At 47.8% G+C, this 15,182-nt stretch overlaps 1 protein-coding gene across 2 annotated transcripts in view; it reads left to right on the top strand.

Moving 5' to 3' along the window:
* The first annotated feature begins 7,636 nt into the window (after positions 1–7,636).
* Positions 7,637–15,182, top strand: part of CREB3L2 (cAMP responsive element binding protein 3 like 2) — an 80,484-nt gene continuing 72,938 nt past the window's right edge. For both annotated transcript variants that reach the window (XM_050915192.1, XM_050915193.1), the window contains exon 1: positions 7,637–7,744. In XM_050915192.1, coding sequence (XP_050771149.1) covers positions 7,637–7,744 — 108 coding nt within the window. The remainder of the gene's footprint in view (positions 7,745–15,182) is intronic.

The following is a 15,182-nucleotide window of genomic DNA, read 5'->3' as shown; positions in this document are numbered from 1 at the left end:
TTATATCCTTGGCTGCCTTAACAATCTCTCTTCTGTCTTGCGGGGCCTGACAGCCTAATCACCTCTCACTCTTAACAGCCCTCCTCTGTTCTGTAGGTGTCATTCTCCATTTTTCCTTAACTAAGTCAATTAGACAGTAAGTTTAAAGCAGAGCCATTGGCCTCAACTGGTGCTCAGCTTGAAGTTTCTCTGTCACAGACCTGGAGAAGGCCTTCTGTGCATTTGCGTCTGCCCCTCCACTGATTATAGCATTTGATCAAGTCAGGTGTTGTCTTTCACCAAACCCTGTTTTGGACATGTGCTTAGGTCTTCATGATTATGGCATTTGACATATGACTCTCTGATGACATCAACATTCTCATCCCAGTACCTTGTTGGGGTGCTATGCCTGTCATTTGCCATCAGGAGGAGCTGGACTGCCTTGGCGGTTCCTTTTGAGAGGCCTGCACTAGTGTGTGAAAAACATTCCTGGTCCAGGATTCTCAGTTAATGTGGGAATGGCATTTATTTTGCTTTAACTTTGTTTTATTGTGAGAAAGACTGAGAATTATTAGTATTGTTAGTAAAAAATTGCACAACTAAAAGGTGTTTCATTCTGTTCCATGGAGAAGTGGTGAAATTCCCGCTGCAATACATTGTGATGTGAACAGGGAAAGAAAAACGTTAGAGGTGACAATTTCCTGCCCTCAAAGCTGGTGGGATTTTGTATCTCATCTCTCTCTGAGCCCAGTACAGAGCATCCTTATTTATAGTTTTTGCAGCTCTTCCCCCTACAGAATGATGATCTTGTTTATGCTTCTCTCTATGAGCATTGTCAGTACTACCAAAAACTTCAGTTCTTTCTGTTCATTTATTTCTGGTTGAAGTTAATGCTTTAACTAGTATCCTAGTCCCTGTCACTGTCATACTGAGGTGTTAGATGTACTGGAAATGCTTAGCTACTTAAATGGGTTGTTATCCACAGGAGATTGTGGTGTCTTTTTAAATAGGAAGTTCTGACTTTAATTCCCGTAACTACTTCTTGTTCAATCTGAGCCTGTTGTACTGTTGGGAGAAGTTGTGATGGTGCACTTGTATAGTAGTGATCCAAATACAGTTTGTGTTTGGTCCACACAAATTTTTCCTGTTAGCTGAAAGCTGGGGTTTGTCTTAAGCTGTCTTCGTATCTCGGAGGCCTCGAGTGAATGTGCTAAGCCTCTGTTCGTTCAGTGGTTACCTCCTTTTTTGCACTCTGCTGCAGTGGTGGAGCTCAACACAGCTTACGACAGTGTCTGCTTTGGAGCTTGGGAACTGGCTTTCTACTCCGAACTCAGAGTAGAAGTGCAGCGATGATTCCCTTCACCGCTGCACGTGGAGTGGCTGGAACTGCCAGAACTCCTCTCAGCGACTGCTGAATGGCTCATGCTAATCTCTGCCCCTGGCTCAGGATGGGGACAGGGCTGAGCTAGCACAAGGTATAGGATTAGGTGCCAACAAAGAAAAATACTTGCTCAAGAACTTCAACTTCTCTTGCTTTTCTGGTTGTTCTATTTAAAGTTGCTAGTACACTTTTAAAGATTGACCTGCTACAAAGACAACACATGCCTACTTTGAGAACACACTGTTTGAAAAGCGGTGCAGTATCTTGAGTGTTCATCACAATTTTGTATTAGAGTAGCTTTTCACAAATGATTCTCCATTAGCAATAGACATAGTTACAGCAAAAATAGCCAGTGGCAAAGGTATGTTGTGCATTCACTTCTTACGGCTGCTTTGCTGCTATGGGGCCAAGTTAATCTATAACTAAGTAATTTTGGTTATGAGAAAATCAGGTGTGAAATCGGCATTCCTATAGCATCAGGGTTGGATTTTTTTATGGCTAGGTACTTGTTATGTGAGGAAATGTCAAAGAACGGAAGTGGTATCCACTGAGTTAAATACAGTGATACCTTGTTTATAACTAGGCAATGAGTATTTTTCCACACTGTCCCTTGGTAAATGGCATTCAGCTTTTGCTTGTCCATGTTAACCTCTTGTGTAAACTGGATTAGGCAAACCCTGATTGCTTGCATTAACTGGGACGTTTAGAAGTGTTTGACCTTAACAAGGAATTTATTTTATGTATTTATGGAGATAGATTGGAAGAGATAAAAAATAGAGATGATTCGTTTTTAAAATGACAGAGCATTTTAACTAAGTATTTGGAGCATTTCTTAACAGCCCTGAGACAGAGCTATTCTGGTCTGCAACACAGCTCAATGCCACTCAGTTATTTCTGTCAGTCTGGTGTAAGGTGTAGGAAACCCTCTTCTCCTGTGCTTGTTTCTGTGGCTGTAGTGCGCTGGTTTGAGGAAGACGCCATGGGCATTGTGCCTGTGTCACGCAGTGAAGAACATTTTCAACTTTAATTGAAGTGTGACCTGTATTTGGGAACACAGACACAATTCCCCCAGCCCCACATAATGCGGAGGGTAACGAGAAGGCTATTTCCATGAAGTGGGACTTGATTGCTTTAGCTGAAGCATCTTCTCTTGCTTCTGTTTCACGGCTCATAATTTCTGTGGACAGAGTAACAGTATGAATGAAGAATGACTGAGGGCTTGGACTGGTACAGAACTACCAGAGCTTTTTACCAGCAGGTACCTGGCTTGGGTTCTAACCTAGCCAAAAGACTTGCATCCTGGTGACTGCACGGTGCCCTGCATGAAGGGGGTAGGTGTTTGAGCCCTGTCCCAGCTCTGCTGTGAAGACCAGCAGTGCCTGTGGGAGCCTGGTAAAAGCCCGTACAGAGAGGCCATGAATTGCAAAGGCAAGAAAGCTGAATTAGTGCTTTGAGAAGTCCCTGGGTACAAGAGGTAGGAATATTCTGGTAAAGGGAACTTGTGTTTCTGTCAGCGTACCAATTATGTGGTTTTAGTAGTAGGCTGTCTCCAGTACTGGCGATCTCACTTCTTTCATGAGTATTCATGTCAGAAAAGGAATATAATGCCAGGATTGTGGGAAGAAAACTTCACTATTTGCAAGCACACCTTCTATTTTTAACTCTGAAATTTCTGTGGTGGAGGCCTTTTTGCCAAGTAGTTGAGCGTGTCTGTACGTACAAACTAAGACTTGGTGGCTGTTTTATGTTGGTGATGGTAAGCTTCTCCCCGCAGCAGTGTGATTTAGATCTCATTTACACAAGAAATCTGCTTTGTTAGTGCATTACCAGGTACTGGATAGTGCAAGTAATGTGTTTGCACATGACACACAAAGAAATCAACTTTCACAGTGTTTCTACAGAGACATCCTCTTGTGGGAAATGTGTGTTAGTGTGTGTGAGATTTGTTTCTTCAGCTTGTTGCTTTATGTCCCAGATAAAAAACCAGCTCATTACCATACTATGCCATTTCAGAACAATCTCTAGTAACCACTGTGAGTAGAAATTGATCGCTTGGTCATTCTTTGTGTTCTTAGTCCTGAAGGTTGTGCCCTGTACTCTTTAAGAGGTGCTAAGTTTGTTGAAGAAACCTTCTCTAACTATGGCCATTTTCTATGACTTTCAAGGGGGAAGATTTTTCATTTGTAGCTGGTCAAAAACCTAGCAATTGTTATCCTGTAGGCTCGGTTGCTATTTGTTCTTTTCTTGCTGGTTGACTTTTCAAACTTATTTGAACAGAATGGCTGTAGAAAACGGATGGTTATCTTGATCCTGGTTGTCACAAGTCAGAAAAATGTCACCTGTAAATATTTAATGAGCCTTTGTGCAACTGACCTGATCGAGAACTGAGTAATGATGCGGTCGCAGGAATCATGACTTCTGTAACCTGGATCTGCAAGGAAAGGAGAGCACCTTTCCTTTGCCAGGCTTTCTGTGACTTATTAGGCTTGTATTATTGCTAGCTTTTTTCTTTGGTAATTAAAGTAAGTGGTGTTTGTTTGGAGCTCTGCCTTAACAGCCTCCTTTTTCTTAGCTGGTTTGGTTTTCTGTGTGGGTTTTCTAGATGTTTTTTCTGCGTGGGCTTTCTGCTCCTTGCAGAAAGGCGACAGAGTGCTCAGTAAAAGAAAGCTGAGCTCTCCTCTCCCCTCAGCCCTATCTCTGCAGACAATAAACCCCCATCTTTTTATCTTCTTGTAGATTGTTGGTCAATTTTTGCACTGTCCGCCTGTGCTAGAGAGTGAGTTCAAACCCAGTTCAGAAGTCTATGGTGAGGAAATGGTCTTACACAAAAGGAGAAATCAAAATGCTCTCAGAATTAGATGAGTTGGAACTTAAAAATACTACTACAGCTGCTCTAAGAGGAAAGTTATGAAACACGGAAAAACAGCCTTGATTTTCAGCATGCTAGTAACTATTGAAGGCTACAATTTAAAATCCTCCAAGCAATATGGGAAAAAGTTAGGAGGATAGTTGTGTCTGTATAATGTTCTTGCTGGTTTTGTGGTGCTTTCCACGGTGCCTAATTTCTGGTGTAGTGTCAGTTTGTGAGCAGCAATGCATGACACATTAGACTGCTATCCCATGTGTTGTATCAGGACACTGAATAATTAATATTCTCTGGAAAGGATTAATTTCCTCCACTTTCGTCTCTTCCTTCTTGGTGCCCTGTATGTGCTGCCAATTTTTAGCAGAAACTTGCTGATACAGATTTCTTTTCCCAAGAAGAATTGGTGCTGCAGCACAAAAACTTCAGCGTGGTCTATATGCTGTTAGTTGCCACCATACAGAGCGATTTGGTCACATTTCGTTACAAAGTCTCAGGGAATTGTTTTAGGAACGTTGAAGCTCAAAAATGAGATGTAGCCTTGAACGCTAATTTTAATAATATGGCAGGAACTGGGCAGGATGCCCAATTACCAATGTCTAGTCAGTAGTTACCAGTATCATGTTTTATATTGGTGAATAGCCCCAGAAATGGATCGTCTCTGTGTATCAAAATATTTCAGTGGCCAAAGAAGTCTTCCAAGATGCTTATGAATACTCAGCAGCACTGTGTACCACAGCAGCAGCTGTGCCTCAGTACCAACGTTACAAGAGGGCCCCTGGGGAAGTGCAGAGGGGAGAGGGACACTATTTTACGTGATGCAGGAAGAGTGGAAACCGTTGGGAAAAGCAGCGCGCTGTTTACCCAGGGTGCCTAATTTCCCGTGAGCGCTTTACCCAAGGGGGAACGACAGAAGTACGCATCGTACAACTTGTTTCCTAAATAAGTATTTCTGCCTGAGAAATGTGTTAGGATGAGAAAGTTCAGCCCCATACTGTTGGTCAAATACCAGTCCTCAGGAGACCCTTGTCCTCAGCATGCTTAGCAAATGAAGTTGCGGTCACCCAGTCAGCACCTTCTTCTTTTAAAGTGGCTTTTATTTTGTTGGCTTACAAGGCAAACATGGCTCTCCCTTTACGCTTCTCACAATGGGAAAAAATGAATTTAGTGACCCAGCCTAAAGAAATTCTCTAGTCACAGCAGTAATTTTAGAAGGATCTAATGTCAGCCAACAGAGTGATGGAGAGCCTTTTGTTAAATGGATTATCACAAGGCCACAAAAGCTTTGAAAGTAAGAACACATCCAATGAAAACACAGAGGTTTCTGGATAAGGAACTGACCTTTACAAGTTTCACAATCTGCATCTCCGGACTGGCACAATGTAATTGCTTTGACAACAGTGCCTGGCAGTGCCAGGGCACCAGAAGTTTGTACCTCCGGTTGGGCTTGCCAAAGTGGTAGGTAGCAATTCAGGTGCTAGTAATTTGGCTTCAGATGTTTTCTGTGCTGCTGAGGGCATATACTGGACTGACTTGTTTCACAATGACATAAAATAACTCATCTTCGCAGGAGATCTTTGGTTGGGGCACTTAGGGATTTTCCCTTCATATTCTTCACCAAACAATGTAGCTTTTGTTACACTTTTTAAATTTTTTTTTTTTTTAATCAAACCAGAAAAGATTAATAAATCTTGAAGGGAGAAGCCCAACAAAGTCACCATTGTTTTTCCTCTTTTTGTTGCTGTTGTGCCTGATGGGTGCCAGGAAGTCCTTACGACTTTGTTTTCCTCAGAGGGCTAGTCTAGGCTCTCCTTAGCGAGGACTGTATCACTTACGCTGCACAAGCGTTTGCTCTGTGAGTGAATGCAAGTGGCATGCTGCAAGAGATGAAGTCCAAATGGGAGGTCTGGAAGAGAGAGAACGTATCAGGAGATCCAGTTATGATTCATGCACAATGCAGTGTGGAAATGCCAATTAGGGTTGAACTGACCCACAGCGGAATGCCTTGATTGAGTTCCAGGACCTGAAATGAAGCACTGAAGAATGCCCAGTTTCTTGAAGCATAAATATTTGGCATCTTTCGTTTTTAAAGAGCGATGAAGTGTCAGTGTTGTCCCGGCTTGGCATGAAAGCGAGTCTTTAAAATATCAGAATTTCCCATTGACTGGGATTATTGTTACTGCTGGTTGATGAGCACTCTGGGAATGCTATCAGTCAACAGAGTACTCGACACTGCGAATGTCATGGCTGCACAGGGTTTTAAAGTGCAGTTCGTTGCAAAATTTATGGTTTTTACAAGGTACCTTCTGACATGTCTTTAATAAACGGGTAAACTGTGCTCAGTCGTATCAAATCATGAGCGCTTTCTGATTTTCATGCCTCCTTTTTAACTAAACCAAAAGACCAAGTGGCCGGTGACTTCCAGCCGCAAACCCCTTGAAGTTTTTGAACCCCGCGGCGGCGGCGCTGGGGGTGAGGGGATGGCGGGCGGCTGCCTGGGGCTGCCACGGCCGGTTCCCCCGGAACGCTCCCCTTGTGACTGAAGCACGGCCGGCCTCGTCCACCTTCTACCGGCGCCTCCGCTCGCTCCCGCGGGCAGGCAACCCCTCGATCCGCCTCAGCCCGGTGCGGTGACCGTGCCGGAGCGGGCCGGCCACCGCGGGGGGATGCTGGGGGACCCAGCCAAACGGCTGGAAAAGGAGCCGCAGGCACCAGGGGAGCGTCCGGCGGGGGTCCCGCCGCCGCCGGGAGGCCCCGCGGTGCCCTCCGGCCAGGCGGCTCCGCGGCGGGCAGCTCTCCGGGCCTGCAGGCGCCGCTGCGCGCCCGGCCGAGCCCCGACTGCCCGCCCGGGCCCGCAGCCCCCCGCCCTCACACACCCGAGGCGGCGGGGGCGGGGCGGCGCGCGGCGGCTGCAGTCTTGTCGTTGCCGCGTTGGCTGGCGCGCCCGTCGATCCCGGCGCCCCCAGCGCTCCATTGGCCGCGCGGGGCACGGGGGTCTCCCCCCGCGGAGTGACGCGCCCGGGGAGCCCCCGCCCACATTCCACAGCTGGAGCCGTGCGGGGGCCGAGCGCCGAGCGCCGATTGGGGCGCGGCCCGCCGGCCGGCCGCGCTCCTCGCCCCCGATTGGCGGCCTCGGCGGCGGGGGCGGGGCGCGGCCGCGGGGCGGTGGGGGCGCGGCGCGCAGCTGGCGGGGCTGACCCTCCCGCCCCGGTGCCCGCACACTCCCGGCGGCGGCGGGGACGCGGCCTCAGCGCGGTGCCGGGCGCGGCAGCGGAGGGCGGGCGGGCGAGCGAGCGGCTCCGGGGCCCATGGGAGCGGGCGGCGCGGCGTGAGCCGGCCGCTGCGAGCGGGCAGGGGGCAGACAGGGGGGTGGTGGATCGGCCGGCGGCGGTGCCCCGTTGCTTGCGGCCGCCATGGAGGTGTGCGAGAGCGGCGGGGAGCAGCCGCCGCTACTGCACTGGGACCGCAAGCTGAGCGAGCTGTGCGAGCCCGCCGACCCCGACACCCTGCTCTGCCACACGGTGAGGAGCGGCGGGCGGGCGGGCGGCGGGGGCGCAGCCGTGGGGGCGGCTCCTGGGGGCGCTGCCCGGCCGGAGCCGCCGGGAGGGCGGGGGTGGGATGGCTGAGGCGCCCCCTGTGGGCGGCCGCGTTTCGGGGGGCCGTGGCAGGGATCGTGGCGGGCGCCCTCGGCCTCCCCTCGGGGCGGGGTGTCCCAGCCGGCGCGGGGGTCGGCGCCAGGCGGGTAGAGGCGCCGCGGCCGTAGGCCTTCGGCCGACAGGCGCTGGCCCGCCGCCCCTCCCCGGGACTCCCGCCTCGCCGGGCCCGCTCCCCCCGGCGGAGCGAGGCGCCCCCGGGCAGGCGTTGGGGCCGTGGCTCGCCCCGTCTGCCCCGGGGTGTCACAACTTCCTCCCCTCCGCGGCCGGCGCAGCCGTTGGCGGCTCCGGGCAGTCGGGGTCTCGCCCCCCTCGCTCCGCCCGCCGCCCCCCGTCCCCCTGCGCCGGCCGGGAGCCCAGCCCAGGCCTCGCCGCTTCCCCAGCGCGGGCAGCCCTCCTCCCGGCCGGGGCTCCCTCTTCCCCCTCAGCGCTGCCTGCTGCTCCCGGGGGTCCCCCTCGAGAGTCACCGGCCGTGTCTCCTCCTCCAAAGCGAGACTCTCCCGGCACCGTCCCGCTCCCCGGTCTCCCCCGGCGCAGGAAGGAAGTGACAGAAGGGCCCGGTTTGTCCTGGCAGCCGGGAACGGACGTCCTGAACCGAGGGGCTCGCTTTTCCCCGGCGCTCAGAGCCTGGTCGTTGGCCATCGTGCCGGTGTCGGAGAAGTTAAGTGTCCCGTAGGCATGCTATGAGGGGTCTTTTAGAGATGTTTGTGAAATCCTTGCTTGAGTGGCTTTGAGGGCCAGCACATCAAGTTTTGATTTTTATTTTTTTTTTTTTTGGGCTGGAATCCCTGTATTTTTGCTTGTGCAAAATGCATAATTAGGACAGTCCCAAGGAAATGCATCTTGTTATCTCTGCTCTGTTGTTTCTCTGTTAATCTGGAGGCTTTTTGCAAGCACAGAGATACAACTTTATAAAGCTGTGTAGGTGCAAATCCGAAGTGGAAGTGAGCTGGACCGCTTCGGGACAGCGTGCACGAAAGGCTCCTCTAGTCCACTGTTTGTGCAAAGCACAGGGCGGTCAGGCTTGGTGCAGTTGTCGAGCATGTGCTTGAATGGAGACCCAGTGTAAGATGGTGGTGGTGATGACGACTAGCATGTGGCAGAGTGCCTGAGGAAAGGTGCTCAGCAGGTGCTGGCACGTGCTCTGCGTTTCTTTCTTGCATGTAAGAGAGCGATGTGCAAATACAGTCACCCCACAGAGAGGGACCAACCTCTTCTCGTGGGAGCAGTGGTGACGCCACAGCGCGATGTGCAGTGAGGCAGCGTACTGGCACTGTGTGGAGATATTGGTGTTAGTCTTGAAAGGCAAACAAGGAAAACCTTATTTGTTGTGTGCGGTACGCGGTGGCCTTACTGATCCGGGATCGTGTCCATCACAAGCTCCAAACCTCGCTTCAGCAGGAAGCAAGCCTGCTGCAAGCGTGACTGTCTTTAAACGTTGTTTGGCTTCTTTGTCTTTGAAAATTCTTGGGCTTTCTTGCGCAATGTGTATCTTCGGGTAGATCCGGAGAAAAGCAATCATATGTTATGGTGGGTTGGTTTTTTTTAAAGAGCCAGCAGGAAGACTTAACAATAGAAAGCTCTTCCTTCAAACAGCAATTTTCTTGTGTTTTTTCTTTAACAAGACAGTCTTTTTCTTTAACAAGAGGAACGTTGTGAATGAAATGAGAGGCTCTTTGGAGAGTTCTCCCGCTCAGATTTTACAGTTGTCCTGGGATACTTCCTCCTGCTTTGTTTGGATCCTTGTGATGAAAATGGAGTTGCCACTCTTAACTTCTGTTTTCTTATTTAGTGTTCTCATATTTTTTTAATTAGTGCCCTGAAGGAGATCTTGTGCTTGGGCTAGAGCTTGTGGCTTCAGTGACACCAATATGTGTGTTTTCTGCCCTATTTCAAGGACCCTGGGACTTGGTTTTAAGTGTAACTTGACAAACAAAATGCCCTGGCTGTCTGGTGAATGGAAATGTGGTGCTTTTCCCTCTGCTGTTTTCAAGTTTTATTGGGGATTTTAAGCTTCAAATGCTATGATGTATGTTTTGCAAGAGGCAGTGCTTAGCTGCAACTGCAAAAACTTGGGCTGTGACCCCCTTTGTTGAGAGTAACAGTCTACCATTGATTTGTTTGTGTGGTCTTCTTGTTTGATTGGTTTTTTAGGAGTTTAAGACTTCTTTAGGGACTGTCTGGAAGTCAAATAAAAAGTGTGAAATCAATTTATCTTTTTGGTTGTTTTTGGAATTCTTCTGAAAGACGCTATCAGTAAAAAAAATAAAAGCAACTAAATGCTGTGGACAAAGTAGGTGTAGTGAGGTATTAGGATCTTTAGAGGAAGAAAGAGACGTTTTCTGAAATTAACATTCTCTGGAGGGGGGGAAATCACATGTTTCTGCCTGTTGAACTTTTTCTTTTGCAAAGTGCATCCTGCTGTGTGGAGGAAAATACTGTGCTTGATATAATGAAACACAAGTTCTCCATTTACCTCTGGCCAAAACTTCATAGAATCATTTTAAAAAAACAAAACAAACACACAAACCCTCTGGATGAAACATCTGTTCTTCTCCTGGCTTATGCTTTCTATCTGGGAGGACTGGTTTGACCCAGCTGGTTCTGCTGTGTTTGTAAACTTATTGCAGGGTGTTTCTGAAAAGATTGAGGTGATGAGGAGACCCTCCTACACTCTATCTGCATGAGTGCCCACCACCTGTGCCGTCATCCTCGCGGCTGAGGAACACGTGCCCTATGGCATCTTCTGGTCTTTGCACACTCCCAAGGCGTCCCATAGCTGGATGTGCAAGTCTGCATTCAAGAAAACTTCTGAGCGGGCTTAGGAAAGGTGCCTGGGATAGTCACGCAGCCCTAGGAGCATGAGCTGGACTGGCGAGGGGGAGGAGGGAGAAAATGACGATGCCTGAGGGGAGAGCTCACAAGCAGGAAGAAGGATGAGTGTCCTTTGGCAGTCGGACCCATGTGCGCAGACAGGCGAGGGTGAGAATTCTGTGCCAGCTGCCTCTTGTGTGTTTTAAGTTAAATTTTAACCTTTTTACAACCACAAAGGCTGTTCATGGGTCTGGTTGATTTGAAGCTAGTAGACAAGTGTGAAAGTATGCATACACTTAAAAACTTGACCTCTATTTTAAACTGTTCCAGCCTGCCTTAATTACCAGGGCTGAAATCCAGCCTCCCGGGGATTTACATTTCTCTGTAACAGCTGATGATTTCACCAGTGCCTGAAGCGGCATGAGGAGCGGTTCCCCACTCCGCTAGTGCTGTTGGTGATAACCATCGGCTGTGCTGGGAGAAAGGGGGACCTCGAGGAGCTCAGGTCTGGTGTTGGCAGACAGCAGTCCTTGAGGTGGCTCATTAAAGTCTTCACAGTTTATAGTAATCACCTGGATGCCAGATGGCTTTATAGTGGTTATTTTACCAGAGTGACTTAGTTTCCTGTCTAAGAAAAGCCTGAAAGGTTTCCCAGAGGTGTGTTGATGGCATATGTGACGTGTCTGCATATATAATCTTCATATGCCCTGTAGCTTGTTATGATTGTGTGTCGGTAATACTGCACGCTGGCATTGTGCAAGGTATTATCATTATATGCTTTTTTGTTTTCCTGGCAGTCAAGCCGAAAGGAAGCACAAAGCCTGCTGCTACCCAAAGGGAGCAGAAGCATGGCCAGGTTGCAAACTCTTCACCTTCTTGCCACTGCTGTTACTTCCCGTAATGCACAGGCAGGCTTGAAGTGGGAGAGCTCTGCTTGCAGTCGTGGGTCTCCGTTGGAGTTGATCCACGGTTGTATGCGGCCCAGCTGGGATGGCATCTTCAGTGCCAAATGCCAGATCTGATGCAGATGGATAAGTCTGTTGACAAACATGTTGTGAAATGCCAACTACCTGTCCTATTGCTGGATGGGAGATGAAACGCAGATGGTTCTTATGAGCCTTTGACATTTAAAACCTTATTTAATAATGAGGTGGCAGTCTTTTTTTTCCCCCCATTTTCATGGTTTTTTTTTTAACACATTAGCTGCTGGCTGCTTCTTCCAGATGGTAGCAAAATGCAGCTGAACGTAAGTATGACTGTGATCCTGGCATGGCAGACGTAGAACTGCACCTGCCCTACAGGTACGTGTCAGCAGCTTTTTTAGATATTTAGGTCTAAATTTCCAGATGTCATGTCCTGAGTGTCTTGATGATGAGTGGTTAACTGGAAGATACTTCAAATGCTAAGTAGCTCAAATTGCTTATTCTTTAAAGAGCCTGACTGTTGAACTTGAAGCTCATATGAAAAAATTGAAATGCCTCAAATACCAAGTTGCTGATGCCATTGTCCGAGCAGTGTTTGAGCTCAGCAAGCCTGTTGCCATGTCACTGGTGATGCTGTGGGCAGCTCAACCCTGGAATATGGGTGCAGCGTAGGTCGGCATGAGTGGAGGCGTCGTCCCAGGCCTCAGCTACCAAATTGCTATCTCCCTGCAAGAGCAAAACCAAAGCGATCTGCCGCTGAAGGTTAGTGTTCAGGGTTGTGATCGTCATCTAAGATGAACTGGGGAAACTTTGAGCCAGCCTTCTTTCCTCAGATAAAAATTGCCCATTACAAGCTTCTGAACCTCACCAGGAGCTTGCTGTGACTCATTTCCTCTGCCACAAAAACGATGGTTGCTGTTACTTCGTGTTCTGATGACTTCTGCAGAAATGCTGCCTGACTGGCAGCAATCTGCCAGGGATTGCCTCTAGTTTTTGGAGTACGGCAGTGGCAATAGTAATTTAAATGGACGATGGTGCTTGATTTTTACAATCTGTGTGTATTTAATTAAAAGTTGCAGTTACGACAGCATGTATGGATGTGGAGCTGGCTGTTATCTTATTTTGTGGTGGCTGCATGTAGCGCTCTGTAAAATCTGGTGTCAATATAGTTTGATCCAATTTTTTTTTTATTTTGGTGGGGGGGAAGGTACTTCATTTATTTGAAGGTGGGGTTTGACCTGTTGCCCATTAACAAGAAAGCTGAAATCTCTCATTCTTTCTTCTCTATACACCTGCATACAGAGGACCAGACAGCTAACTTTAGGTGAAATATTTGTAAAGTCAGTATTTTGAAGAATTTTGCCAAAATTCTCCAGTAAAGAGGGGAAATGTGAAAGTGAGATTTTTAAATAGTTTGTATACAGACTTCGTACAAAGCAGTAGTGTTAAATTTTGAGAATGACTTTCCATATTAAAAAAAAAAAAAATCAGGGTCACGACTGCTGAAGAGCAGAACTAGTTGTATTCAAGGCCTTGCACTGAAAGCCATTTCCCCCCCCTTGTTTTCTTTCCAAATTTAAATTAAAAAAACACTCCTGTTTGCCAAGGGACATGTCAGGTACTCGTAATGGGTCTAAATGATCTACAGTTCCTCTAAAAGCTGAGATAAACACAAGTGGGATACTTTGAAGCTTTACCCTCCCACTTTCTGACAGATAACATTAGAAAAATAAGGGTATTGAGTTGCTGGCTGGTTTCATTTGGACTGGCTGTAACTGTATAGCGAAGTACTTGATCTGCAGTGAGGACGGGAGCTGGAAAAAATGTTAGTCTGTCCTGGGACTGACTTTGAAGCATGGTAGATAAGAATGATCCAGCATTTAATGTACAAAAACACTATTTTTTTTTCCTGATGGATGTGACTGATCTGCACTGTCCTCTGTAAATGTTTCCTTACTTTGGAAAGCCAGTCATTAAGTGTGGAGCAGGTCATGCGCGATAGCTGGGGCAAAGGAATTTCATTCCCGGCGTTACCAGACAGGGTTTTCCTGTGTCTGGAGTTGTGGAACTTATCTACAGGGATGGGGGGAACTTGTGCCCTTTGCAGGTCTTTGTTCGCACTGTGAAGAGTCCCTTCTTTGGGGTCTTTCATAGTTGGGGGTTAAGTAAGTTTCTGGTATCCTGGGGGGGTGACCAGTTTTTTATTAAAGCAGTCTCACTTTTTAGCATCATCTGTGTCTGTGGAGGAGGCCGGTCTGACTAGCTGCAGATCCCAGATGGGGATGTGCAGTTTGATTTGATCTTTTTGTGACCCTCTTGCTCTCTAATGCACTGACTTCAGTTGCAGCAGTTCATTTGTGCCTTATTTCTCCTCCTCTGCAAGTCTGCCTTCACAATTTTGCTTGTACACTGTGTGATCAGATCATCTGCATGCCAGCTGTGACAATAAATATAAAAATAAATATAAAAATAAATATAAAAATAAATATAAAAATAAATATAAAAATAAATATAAAAATAAATATAAAAATAAATATAAAAATAAATATAAAAATAAATATAAAAATAAGCAAAAAGGCCTTTGACCAATGTACCACCAGCTCTGACTGTCTCTTAGCTTGTCTCTGCTTCTTGCTGTGTGGCTGTCACCTATACCACCACCTGGCAAAGCCACTTTATGTCCGAGCTGTTTGACAGACATGGGAGGGAAGTAACTACTGCAGAATAAAATTGCTTCGGCGCCTTAGGAGCCACTGTGCGCAGCAGTACTGTGCTGTGGTGACACAAGATGGTGCCCCTGGGCTTGAGGGGGCTTGTAAACTTCCCTTAATAGGCTTTTTTGCAGAGCTAAGCTAGAGTGGATGTGCTCAGCTTTGTTATGGCAGGAGCAGGGGGATGTCTGCCTCGTGAGCTAGCACTTTGTCAGCAATGCGGCTCCTGTGGCCCTGCTCGTGCAGGGGCTGCAGACCTACCCAGAGCTCTGAGTAAGGACTGAGGCTCCTAGCTTGTGCTCCATCTTGCTAGCTACTCATCCCTCCAAAGAGCTGTGCAGTCTGTGTCACTATGGGCTCGTTTTCTCTTGGTGCCTCAGCTACCAAGCTACCTCTGAGATACTTGGTTGTTGCTTTGAAAGTGAAGAGATGGTCCTTTGAAAGTAGCGCTCTGTCTCTGACTGCGCAAGTTACCTTGCTGGCTTTGCACTTGCAGATAGATGCTGGTTTTTTGTGCTGTATCCAAATAGCAATTTTCAGGCTCTGCTGTCCTTAGTGCTGTCTGTACTCCTTCCTCCCTGCATTCCCAAAAGCTGTTTTCCAGTCACTTTGTAATACTTGGTTTAAACATCCATCATCTGTTTCCTATGTCTTGGGCTGCTTCTCTCACTTTTGGAGAAGGATCATTTTGTGCGGCTCTCACAGTAGAGCTCTGCATCTGGTTTTTCAGGAAGGGCGCATTCATTTCTGCTGTTGCTCCCTATTCATATCTCTCTGAATCATGGAGATGAGAAATCAGTACTATCTGGATGCCCTTTGGCTGTGTTTTTCCTGGGTGACAAGATCTGACAGTGCAGT

Source organism: Gymnogyps californianus, chromosome 1 (genome assembly GCF_018139145.2).
Source record: "Gymnogyps californianus isolate 813 chromosome 1, ASM1813914v2, whole genome shotgun sequence".
In the NCBI taxonomy this organism is placed as follows: domain Eukaryota; kingdom Metazoa; phylum Chordata; class Aves; order Accipitriformes; family Cathartidae; genus Gymnogyps; species Gymnogyps californianus.
The sequence above is the reverse complement of the archived record's forward strand: the minus strand, read 5'-3'. Positions and strand labels throughout refer to the sequence as shown.